The following is a 13,024-nucleotide window of genomic DNA, read 5'->3' on the forward strand; positions in this document are numbered from 1 at the left end:
CTACAGGGAGCCAGGTTTTCTGTGTCTACCCTTCTCAATGGCAAGGCTGTGCTCACTGAGCCTGTACTTTGTCAAGGTTTTTCTAAGGTTTTGATCAGTAACCATGATCAAATATTTAGCCACTGTGTACTGTCGATTTAGGGCCAGATAGCACTGCATTTTGCTTTGTGCTTGTGTTTGTGTTTCCCAATAAGTAATATAGTATTGTTTTGACTGTGTTGTAATTTGGTTTATCATGATTTATTGGATATTCTGGTCCTGAGGCTTCAGTGCGTTAGTAGAACAGGTTTGTGAACTCAGCCCCAGGACCAGCTGGACTCTTTTCTTTGCTCAGCTCTCTCTCTCATTATACATCTCTCTTAGGACCAGCTGGACTCTTTTCTTTGATCTGCTCTCTCTCTCTCTCTCTCTCTCTCTCTCTCTCTCTCTCTTGTTATACATCTCTCCCGTTATACATCTCTCCCGTTATACATCTCTCTCGTTATACATCTCTCTTGTTATACATCTCTCTTGTTATACCTTCTCTCTCTCGTTATCTCTCTTGCGCTCTCTCGTTAATAGCCATATGGTCCCGTCCTGCCTCTGAGAGGGTGGAATAGCCCCAGAGCCCAGCACACATCTTTTCCCTCTCTCCTGGTATTTGTTCCCCATCTCTTATCCTCTCCTGTGGCCCCCTTCCCTCTCCTATCCTCTCTCCCTCCCCTGGACCCTCATCTTCTCCCCTCAGGCAGAGATGTAGAACAGGGTGTGTGGTGGAGAGGAGACATGTATCCGTGTGAATTGGTGCCAGCTGAAAGCCCTCTTTCTGTCTGCTCCTTAGGCAGTTATTTTAACCCCACACCAGCGAACTGGCTGGGTGTCATGTAGGGGAGTGCCAGAACAAACCCAGCCATCCTTTCTAGCCATCTTTTTTTCTCTTCCCTCATGTTATCTCTCGCTCTCGTTATCTCGCTCTCGTTATCTCGCTCTCGTTATCTCGCTCTCGTTATCTTACACTTGTGATCTCGCTCTCTTGTTATCGCGCTCGTGCTCTCGCGCCCGAGATCTCGCTCTCTCTATAATCTTCTTCCCTCTGTTCATCTCTGCCAAAGCTCCAGACACCTGCAGGTATTTAATGAGAAGCTAGTTCCCATTAAAGGTTCTGTGCTGGCTGTCACAAGGTGTTCTGAGAGGAGGAGTGAAGGCAAGATGAGGTCCCATCAGAGGAGAAGAGAGCACAGAAGGGGGTGGAGGAGGAGAGTGAGAGAAAGGGACATGTATGTGGATGACAGGAAAAAGAGGAGATGATGGGCAGAATTGGATGGATAGAAGTTTAGGAGAAATGTGCAGGCAGACAGATTAATGGGTTGGTATGTGGAGGAGAAGTGTCTACTTTCCTCACTTCTCTAATGAGACACCCTGGTAAATGGCTGGTCTCTCTCCTCTCTTCTCTGACAGGACTAACCTCACTCACCAAGGTCACAGTTTAAATACACTGTATGGATTTAGTTTTAAAGCAGTGTAATGTATGGATCTCTAGCGCCGGTCCTGGAGAACTAACTGTATATAGGATTTAGTTCCAAAACCAGCTGGGATGAAGCAAAACCTGCACACCAGTAGTTCTCAAGGACTGTAGTTTTTCACCCCTTCACATACGTTAGTTGGAGAACTTCCTCATAAAACGTACTGTATCTCTGCCTAAGGGGTTTTGCTTTCTGTTAAGTTTGGCTAGCTCTATTCAGAAAGTTGAACAGAAGTGTCTTTCGGATACTCAGTCATCCTAAATTGGTAAGTCAGTGGTCCACCTTTAGGCAGACAGAGGTAGTGTCAGAGAGCATCGGCTGGTGGGCATGATTGGCTTGTTTCAGGTAGCCTCCATCTTTTTCACCCACTCTGTCACCTCAGGGAGTGAATGAACCACTGAAGGGTTTTCTCATTCTACCCCAGCATAACTCCTACTTCATAACAGTGATGATACAAAAGTGCTTCTAGTCTCATCCTAACCACCCTACAGCCTCTTTGTATCCACAGAGCTTTCTTTCTATCTTTCTCTCTCTCCTCCGTATCCTCTCTCCTCTATCTCCATCGTCTCCTCCCAGGGAGTGTGTGAATAAATGAGGTGGGTGCTGATGTTCAGCTGTTTCCTCCTCTTACTCCTGCTCTTTCTCTCTCGCTCGTTCCCCCCCTCCCCATTTCTTTCTCCTGGCTGTCTGTGGGTAAGCACTTTGCCGGGTGACAGCGCCCATCCTTCACAGGGCCCTGCCATATGCCACGCTGCTGTCAGAGGAGACTGCTGCAGATGCTCCAGCTGCTCTCTTCACCCCTATCTACCTCCCTACACACCTCCCTTTCTCGCCTCGCACACCTCCCCAAAACTGAGACGGGGAGATGTGTAGAGGCTCAGTGAGACTGAGACACAAAGTGAGAGACTTGGTTAGGGAGGATAGACAGAGAAAGAATGGGAAGGATGGAAGATGGGTGGAAATAGTTTGAGAGAAGATGTAACAGGGTTTGGAGTAGGCTTGGGCGGTATCCAGATTTTCATATTGTCATATCGCCCTTCTCATATACCAGGATTTACATTATAACTGGCATAGCACACAAGGGGGGTGCTAAAAACTCAAGGAAAGTCCATTGGGCTTGTATTACCAGAATTCTAACAAAATTGGCACAAACTACTATAATAGTGAAATCGCATAGCTAAATGCTAATGGGCAAAAACGGACAAACTAATTGTAAAGACTGGCAAACCCAGCTCATAAAGTTATTACAAGCATAGCTACTAGCTACCGGGTATCATTTTCGATCTGTATGGACATTTACAAGCGAAAGTGAACAAGATAAATTGTGCAAATGAACAAAGTTGTGACGCTTGCTTTTCCAAAGGAAGAGAAGCATGTGTACATGGACCAGATGGGAGAAGAATGGAGGGGGGGACACTAGTAGGAAGCACAGGGGAAAAATAACTCATCCAGAGATCTTTGACTTCTGGCAGAAAGCCATACTAAGATATCTGATGGAAAACATTGAGTAGTGAATTGCACACAAATGTAAGTACATCACCTCATTGCGCTGCACAACAGACTCACTGATAGATATAGAATGCTATGGATTCACCACATGGCTTTCTCCCGGTGTGCTGTTTATAAACAAACACGTGACGCTCAACTGTTCTGGGGAACTACGATAAGCTTCCTTGTTTAAAATGGGACAGGTGAAATGAAGAAAGCTTTATCTCCTAAAGTATTGCACAAGTGGACTGCAGGTAACAACTTAAAAAGTAGATACAAATATGAACAGGTATTGAAAAAGTTTGAATAAATATTTTTGAATATTGGGAGAACCATCCCGTGGCTTTTTCCAAATACACCGCTATACGACATACAATATATTGCCCAAGCCGAGTTTGGAGTAGGGACAGAGCAAGGGTAAAATGGCGTAGAATTGAGTTGGCGACAGAGAATAAGTGAGGGAAATAAAGCAAGGTGACACTTGAGAGAAAGAAAGAGGGTTAGAGACCCAGTAACTGAGACAGACAGATGAATAGTGATAGATGGAGAGAAGGCGAGACAGGAGAAAAGTGCCTTTGTTTCATGTTGATCCTCATCTGATCCCCATGGGGCGGCAGGCAGCCTAGTGGTTAGAGCGTTGGACCAGTAACCGAAAGGTTGCAAGATCGAATCCCCGAGCTGACGAGGTTAAAATCTGTCCTTCTGCCCCTCAACAAGGCAGTTAACCCACTGTTCCTAGGCCGTCATTGAAAGTAAGATTTTGTTCTTAACTGACTTGCCTATTTAAATAAAGGTAAAAATAAAATCTACTGGGCTTTCACCATTTCGCTGTGTCCCCAGCGCATCAACATTGATCTCACATGTATCTGTTCCTATTTGGGTTTGGCGGTATCCAGATTTGCATACCTTCATACCGTGCTTGTGCCTTCCTGGGATAGGCGGTTTTACCGGTGGTGCACACAAGGGGTGCATTTTGTTAGTATTTTGTTAGCATTCTGGTATACAAAGGAATCCCCATAGCGGTTAAGTAAATGCTAACGAGCGCTAAGACCAACAGCTCAGCTCATACAAGTTTGCAAGTATCTCAAAACACACAAAACAAATATTAGTCAGCAGGGATCTTAATCCAGGAAGGGATGATCTCTTCTGTTACAAGAAGCTTGATCTTTCAAGCTAACGTTAGCCGTTTAGCTTAGCTGGAGGGAGAACCTAGCTGGAGAGAATTTGTCCCATCTTAGATAATTAACTTAATCGTTATAAGATATATAGCTGTCAAACATTAGTCGTGAATATCATACAAGTGTAACTTGATTTATATAAAATGTACAAATATTCAAATTGGCTAAAAACGGTATCGTACGAGGGTTTTTAGAAACCCTAGTTTCTAGGCCACCTCATTCAGGTTGAGAACAAGTTACACCTTGACGCAACAACATCAACAGATCTTTAAACCCAATCATAGAGGCCCTTTAGTTCTTATAAAAAATGAAGCACCAAGTAACAGTCTTTGTCCCGTGCTCCTCCTCCAAATCGGGCCTCCTTCTCAAAGATATCAGTTTAGTGTCTCTGTGATCTTCCTAGATAGTTTCAAGGGACCTGAATGGCTGGCCTGCCTGTGTTCCTGCATCCGTGTGTCTGCGTCGGTCTGTCTGCCCTTCTCTCTGCCACCCAGGCAGTTGTTTGTCTCTGTGGAAGAACAAGGCTGGCGAGACAACAGTAACACATGACTCTGAAACTGGCTGCTGTGGCTCCGGTCCGCTCTCTCTCTCTCGTGCGCGTCGTTCACCAGCTTGACTTCAAATCATGCATGAAATATGCCTCTGCCCCCGTCTGTGTGTAGATCCACTCAAAAACGTCTGTGGCGGACGGGTGCAGGCTGGTCTGCTGAAATACCAACTGTAGATCTAGTACAGTACCCTGGTGTGAATGGTGTCTCCACGGACTCAATGGAATGCTCATCAGTAGTGTTAACTCTCACTCACCATCTAAAGTAGGGGAATAATTTGTCTCATCCGCTATGAAGCTTTAATGGGTTGCCAGCAGGGTTGACTGGTATGTTTTGCCCCAGTTAAGCACCTAGATTTAAGTCATTTGGTTTAATGTCTGCATGTGTGAGTGTGGGCTTTTAGATGTGTGTGGCCTTATTTTGGGGTTTGCTGATACCTCTGAGGAAAGTATGTTTATAAAGACAGTGTGTTTGCATTCAATATAGTTTGTGTGTCTTGAGCAGTGCTGTTTACTCTGGTTGACTGGAGAGCAGCTGGAGAGAGAGCGGATGAAGGGCCAGTCATGCATTATAAAAAGCTGCTGATGAGTTCTGCGCTCGGGGGTTCAGATGAGAAGTTTAAAAGATTACACGCCTATTAAGGCAGAGCTGAGGAAAGGTGTGTGTGCGTGTGACCCAGTCTGCTCTGGATTGATCAGAGAAAAGTCTCATATTGAACATAAGACACACTGGAGGGAAAATAAAGTTTTCCATAACTTAATGAACTTGATTTGCACATTTTTTCAGGACTATTTCACTCATGGCGTACTGTAAATCTATAAACAGACACGTGACGTAGAGGAGTAAAAGAGACTGACGCAGAAATGAATGAATCTTCTGGGCTCTGAGATTCCATGGCAACTGTCTGGTCCGCAGAGATCAAGAGGGCTGCTGTGAGTCGATAGAGAAACCAGCGGGTCAGGGGTTAAGGCCATTAATGAACATCGCCACCATAATGATGGTAATATACGGCCTTGCTGACGAGGATGATGGTGATGATTGTTGAACATGCTGGTGATGAAGATGATGATGACAGGAGAACATGACTGAGGGGTGAAGACAGAGAGTAGTTTAGTCAGTGTGTGTAAATAGGAGCTAGATGCAGAGCTACAGCAAAGTGTTGTTTCCACCTGGTTAGTTGATGGAATAATGGGCAAGGTTAGCCAGTGTGGCTAGCCTAGCGTGGCTTGCCGTGCTATACAGCGGCTGAGTGCACCGCCATGCTTATTTATACCAACAGACACACATGAAACAAAAACTCCCATCTGAATTTACCACTATATATAATGAGTACGGCCCAATTGGCACCCTATTCCCGACAGTCAAAAGTTGAGCACTATATAGGGAATAGGGTGCTATTTGATACGGGGCCATACAGAGTGCATTTCAACAGACCCAGTGCTGTCTGTGTTGACTTACCTGTTCCCTCCCTCTTACTCAGTCTCCAGTTTACCTCTTTTAATATGCCTCCTATACTGTCTTCTTTCTCCTTCTCATCTCCATCTTCATCTCTCCTCCACACGTCTGTCTCTCCCAGTCCTTGTATGAGTTGCTAATCAGTGTCTTATGAGTGCCTTGTGAGTGTACTCTTGAGTGTGTGTGTGTGTGTGGAGATGGATGTACATCATTCATACTAAAGTCCCCCTGGAGTGTGATTTATGGAGCCAGCTGTGGGTACCAGACTGTGCCACACACACAGTGATACACAATACTCATGGTCACAATGCTCTCCTCTCAACATCACCATTTTCTTTGTACTGTGCCCCTGTAATGCCATCACAGGAAATGAGCTTGTGTTTATGAGAGTTTATTTCCTTCTTGGGATCCTATACCCTCCTATTATTTCTCTCTGTCTGTCACCCTGTCCTGCCTTTTTCTCCCAGTCTTTTATTCTCCATGTCTAACCCTCCCGCCCCGTCTTTCTCTCCCCTCCATGCTAACACTTACACCTCCATCAGGAGCAAACAAGGGTCCTTGACATTCAATTTCCTGCTTGCCACACACTTTTTCATTGTGTTTTTCTCCCCTTTCGTCTCTGCCTGAGTCAGATGGGCAGACAGAGGGATGGGCGGACTGTGGAACGGAGAGAGGAACAGACAGAGGGGGACAGGGAGGGTGTTTTTCATGGGGGGCAGCCTCCCTCTCTGTCTGAACAGCCCAGTAGCAAGGTCAACTTACTGGGATGCATTTGGGAGTTTGTGGCCATGACACAGCTTTTTCTGGGAACAGTTTTAGTGGCAATGAAATATATTTTTGGGAACTGTTTCAGTGTCTTAGGAGTGCTGCTTTAAAATGTTTGGATTCTTCTTGGAAATTGTCGGGCGATGTTTGGTTCATTAATTCTGTGGTTTTAAAGGTTGCTGATAACCTAATAGGAGTGTGTGCGCGGACGTGTTTAAGTCCCCACAAGGACCGTAAACGAACAAAAACTGGGTACATTTTGTTAGTCCCCACAAGGTCAAATGCTATTTTAATGGGGTTTATGGTTAAGGTTAGAATTAGTGTTAAGGTTAGGAGGGAAAATAGGATCTTGAATGGTACTACATTTGGTGTCCCACACGTGTGGGAGTATTAGTATGTTCGATGTTGTCTTGAACAGGTGGCTAAGCCAGCATGGAGAATATATATACACACACACACCCTAATGATTAATAGACTGAGTCAAGTCCCTGTCTAGTGTCTTGTTTGTGAGTGGATGTGGTATATGAGCAGAGCACTCGTTAATTGTTGGAGGTGTGTGTTTGCATGACAGCTTTATTTAACTGTTGATGTATTGATTGGTGTGCCAGAGATCATCTGTTAATGGCTGGTCTTCCTGTATATGATTTGATGTGTGTGTTGTCTGATTTGTCCATTAGAATGTGTAAGGTGATAGATGGTCTAAAACCGCTGATGTCTGTCTGGTTACTGTAATGTATACAATGTGAGTAGACTGACTAACTGATCTTCCCTCTCTCTTTTTCTTGATCTTTTTTATTTTATTTATTTGTCTCTTTCTTTTTCTCTCTCGTCTCCTGTCTCTCCGTCTAACTCTCCCTCCCTGTAGGTGAGTGTGGTGCAGGACTCTGTGAACATCTCAGGTCAGAACACTATGAACATGGTGAAGGTGCCAGACTGCAGGCTGGCTGACGAGCTGGGAGGGCTTTGGGAACACTCCCGCTTCACTGACTGCTCCCTGTGTGTGGCGGGACAGGAGTTCCAGGCACACAAAGCCATCCTGGCAGGTAAGACTACTTTTGTCTAGCACGCCACTCACATGCATACTGACCACACAGAACACCGGACCCACTTCTTACAGATATAGACACATCAATGACAGAAACACAGACTATGGGCTCTATTGTAACAAACCAAATGCAATGTTAAATCTTAGCGCTGGCGGTAGTATTAGAAATATGTTTGCTATTTTCACAACCAGAATTATGGCCACAGTAGCTGGCGATGGAGCGAAAGGTCTGGACTTATAAAACACATTGTGGGTGTGTCGAGGCTTGGCCCCACACTGACCAATCGGAACGTGCTCCATGGCTAAATGTGTAGTTGCTTAAAGTTGTTTATTTACTGTCTTTTATGTATAGCGTTGTCATCAACTCCAATTAAAATATTAGTCCGTATAGCCAAGTTCATTAAATATCGTTCCAGATATTTGCTAAATATCTTCAACATGTTTGCATTCCACATTGTTTTAATTGCTTTGCTATAATATGGAAATACATTGTCTAACATAGGCTATACCATTTACACTGATATATGGGCTAGGCCTACTCTAAATTGCAGTGTGGTCATGCCAAACATAGTCAATAAGCAAGACTAAATTCACTTGGCTATCGAAAGGCCTAAAAAGAAAGTGTATAATTCTAATAACTAAATAGCAGGGCCTCCTGAGTGGCACAGTGGTCTTAGGCACTGCATCGCAGTGTTGCGGCGTCATTACAGCCTGGGGTTTGATCCCATAGTTCGGCGCACAATTGGCCCAGCGTCGTCCGGGTTAGGGGAGGGTTTGGCCGGGGCGGCTTTACTTGGATCATTGCGCTCTTGCCACTCCGGCGGGCCGGGCTCCTCCAGGCTGAATTCGTTCGTCAGTTGAATGGTGTTTCCTCCGATACATTGGTGCAGCTGGCTTCCGGGTTAAGAGAGCAGGTGTTAAGAAGCGAGGCTTGGCGGGTCATGTTTCGGAGGACGCATGACTCAAACTTTGCCTCTCGTGAGCCCTTTGGGGAGTTGCAGCAATGAGACAAGATCATAATTGGATTGCAATTGGATATCACGAAATTGGGGAGAAAAAGGGGGCGAAATTACAATAAAAAAAAAAATACTTAACAGCAACTTGTTTTAAATAAGCTATGTTTACATTTTGAGTTGAAGGCACCATAATTGCTCCACGTGGGAATATCATACAGAGAAAACGTGGACTATGTAGAGTTTTACAAACATCCATACTCTTTAAAGGAGCTGGATAAAGATCCAAAATAAATAGAGGGTGAATGTCCACTCACTGTTATACTACTAAATGTAAGGTTTTATAAACTTGACAGATCATATTTGCACTTCTACAGAAATAGTAGTTGGGGTCTCAACTTACTGTTGCGAGGTAGAATACACAAGGTGCAATTTCTAAATGTGTTTATCAGCAGGTCTATAATTTTTATTTTATTTTTTACCTTTATTTAACTAGGCAAGTCAGTTAAGAACAAATTCTTATTTTCAATGACGGCTTAGGAACAGTGGGTTAACTGCCTGTTCAGGGGCAGAATGACAGATTTGTATCTTGTCTGCTCGGGGGTTTTAACTTGCAACCTTCCGGTTACAAGTCCAACGCTCTAAACACTAGGCTACTCTGCCGCCCAATGTGAGTTATAGATCTGTCATTCTCATTGAAAGCAAGTGTAAGAAGCTGTAGATCTGTTCAATGAACACTTTCTATGCTACCTGTTCATAAGTTTGTTTTTGTGTCTCTTACTCTTGGTTTTGTACAACAGCTTTAAACAGCTGAAAATACATGATCTTTTGTTATTGGAAATATATTTCACATTGCTTTCGATGTTCCAATGATTCTCTACACTGCTTGTTTTGTGACAAACTGAAATCAGGCGACTATTCTAATTTTTGCTGCCAGGATATGGGGGAGGGATTTCTGCATATTGCACCTTTTTAAAACTGCAACATTTCCTCTACACCCCAAAATGTGTAGAAAATTAACTGTAAAACTTAAAAACATGGCTTTCTACTGTCAACGTGGGGGGCGGGGGGCAACCAAAATGTTCTACTCACAGACTCTCAAGCAATCGTGGCCCGTCATGATAAGTTTGGATTTTTGGGGGCCCTCCAGTCCCATCAAAGTTTCCTATCCTTGCCATAAACCCATAGATGGTGAATCTTTCAAATAAGTTGTTTTTTATGCAAAAAACAAAGCAAAGGCCTCCCGGGTGGCGCAGTGGTCTAAGGTACTGCATCGCTGTGCCACCAGAGACTCTGGGTTTGAGCCCAGGCTCTGTCGCAGGTGGCCGCGACCGGGAGGTCCATGGGGCGACACACAATTGGCCTTGTGTCATCCGGGTTAGGGAGGGTTTGGCCGGTAGGGATATCCTTGTCTCATCGCGCACTAGCGACTCCTGTGGCGGGCCGGGCGCAGTGCACGCTTACCAGGTCGCCAGGTGTATGGTGTTTCCTCCGACACATTGGTGCAGCTGGCTTCCGGGTTGGATGCGCGCTGTGTTAAGTAGCAGTGCAGCTTGGTTGGGTTGTGTTTAGGAGGACGCATGGCTTTCGACCTTTGTCTCTCTCGAGCCCGTATGGGAGTTGTAGCGATGAGACAAGATAGTAACTACTAACAATTGGATACCACGAAATTGGGGAGAAAAAGGGGGTCAAATTCCAAAACAACAACAAAAACAAAGCACTTTAAAAAATAATAATAATAATTAAACTAACAACAATATTTCTAAACAGGATCGGGTCAGAAGCATGATATCATCATATCATAAATCACATCTCTCGTTCCATGAGCGTAAGGCAATGTGTGCACACGTAGACGTAGGGCTCTTGGGCCGGAGGCATGGATGTTTGTCTTATCCATTGAACATAGTTTACACACTAACCATACAATAGGCGTAGTTAGAACAAACATAGCCAATGTTTTTTTTTATATTGGCGTCAACATGGAAATATTCGTCTACACACATTGCGCTAACAGCCATGGACATTGCCCAAACGTTATAATAAGATAAGTCAACCATCGCTGTTGATATGGCCGGTTAGTGACTTTGCCACGTATAATGTAAACAAATTAACAGGCTACGTGTGGATTCAGCACCAAGGACAGCGATCAGAATATCCATAATTTGACATTTAGGTTCAGATAACATTGGAAGATGGAGTTGTTTTTGTCAAAATGATAAAGGAAAAATGCAAAGAGTCTATTGCAATAACTTAATTTTCCTAAACTGACTTCCTACAGTCACTGACACCTTTCATTCCATGGCCATCACACATAGGCCTAATGAGTCAACTTTTCACATTAGCTGCACGGATAAAAATCATGTGAATGTCTTACTGTTTTGATGCTCATGCTATTTTTTTTTATAAAACATTGCTTGTAGGCAACTGATTATGCTACTGTGAGCCTCCACTGAGCAAATCAATGCTATAACCAATTGCATTTCCACAAAATCCAGCTTTTGGTGAGTCTTAAATATCACCAGAAGCTCTGCTTGAAATTGGTACAATGGCACACGTATTTAAGGCCACCACAAATATTTCCACTCTTCCCACCGCAGCGCACTTGAGCTGATATAAAGACAGGTAAATTACCAACCCTTGCGCCAGGGTTGGAAAATAGTGTAGTGCTGGCTTTTAGAAGTTGAAATTGCCAAAGAGCAGGCTTTTAATGGCAGCTGCAAATAGAGCCCCATGACTGAGTATCTGACTGAAACTTTGAGGAACACTCCCTGTGGAGAATGGGAATGGCTGTCAATTATCCAGTCATTTTGAGACATTTTAATTGTGTGCTACTGTGGCATTGGGGTCTTCACTCTCTCTCTCTCTCCACCCCCTCATCTGGCTGTCTGCACCTCCCTCTCTCCTTTTCTCCTCCCTCGCTTCTTCCGCCACCTGGGTTAGGTGACACCCACTCCCCTCATTGTTCTCCTTCTCCACCACCATTCCTGTGACAACTCTCCGGGTCGTTAATCGCTGTGGAGATGGACAGAGCAGGATCAAAAGGGCTGTGGAAGTGTGTGTGCTGGCTGAGCGGAATGCTTTAAATTGGCTTCTTATTGGTCATGTGATCTAAAACAGTTTGTGGTGCTTCTCTCTCTGTCTACTGCCGAATGAGCTTGGCACTGCATCTCTATAATACCCTCACACAGCTATGGTACAACACTCACAAAAAACAGCTCTCAGCTATGGTACAACACTCACACAAAACAACTCTCAGCTATGGTACAACACTCACAACAAAACAACTCTCGGCTATGGAAAAACACTCACAGAAAACAACTCTCGGCTATGGAACAACACTCACAACAAAACAACTCTCGGCTATGGAACAACACTCACAACAAAACAACTCTCAGCTATGGAACAACACAACAAATCGACTCTCAGCTATGGTACAATACTCAACAAATCGACTCTCAGCTATGGTACAACACACAACAAATCGACTCTCAGCTATGGAACAATACTCAACAAATCGACTCTCAGCTATGGTACAACACACAACAAATCAACTCTCAGCTATGGAACAATACTCAACAAATCGACTCTCAGCTATGGTACAACACTCAACAAAACGACTCTCAGCTATGGAACAACACACAACAAAACGACTCTCAGTTATGGTACAACACACAACAAAACGACTCTCAGCTATGGAACAACACACAACAAATCGACTCTCAGCTATGGTACAACACACAACAAAACGACTCTCAGCTATGGAACATCACCCCCACAAAACGACTCTCAGCTATGGAACAACACTCACACAAAACAACTCTCGGCTATGGAACAACACACAACAAAACGACTCTCAGCTATGGAACATCACTCCCACAAAACGACTCTCAGCTATGGAACAACACTCACACAAAACAACTCTCTGCTATGGAACAACACTCACACAAAACAACTCTCGGCTATGGAACAACACTCACACAAAACAACTCTCAGCTATGGAACAACACAACAAAACGACTCTCAGCTATGGAATAACACTCACAACAAAACAACTCTCGGCTATGGAACAACACTCACACAAAACAACTCT

At 44.2% G+C, this 13,024-nt stretch overlaps 1 protein-coding gene across 3 annotated transcripts in view; it reads left to right on the forward strand.

Annotated features, from left to right (window-relative positions):
* Positions 1-13,024, forward strand: part of LOC118374905 (speckle-type POZ protein-like) — a 116,909-nt gene that overhangs the window by 83,573 nt on the left and 20,312 nt on the right. For all 3 annotated transcript variants that reach the window (XM_052491552.1, XM_052491553.1, XM_052491554.1), the window contains one exon: positions 7,802-7,979. In XM_052491552.1, coding sequence (XP_052347512.1) covers positions 7,802-7,979 — 178 coding nt within the window. The remainder of the gene's footprint in view (positions 1-7,801; positions 7,980-13,024) is intronic.

The sequence above is a fragment of the Oncorhynchus keta genome, chromosome 32 (assembly GCF_023373465.1).
Source record: "Oncorhynchus keta strain PuntledgeMale-10-30-2019 chromosome 32, Oket_V2, whole genome shotgun sequence".
Classification (NCBI taxonomy): domain Eukaryota; kingdom Metazoa; phylum Chordata; class Actinopteri; order Salmoniformes; family Salmonidae; genus Oncorhynchus; species Oncorhynchus keta.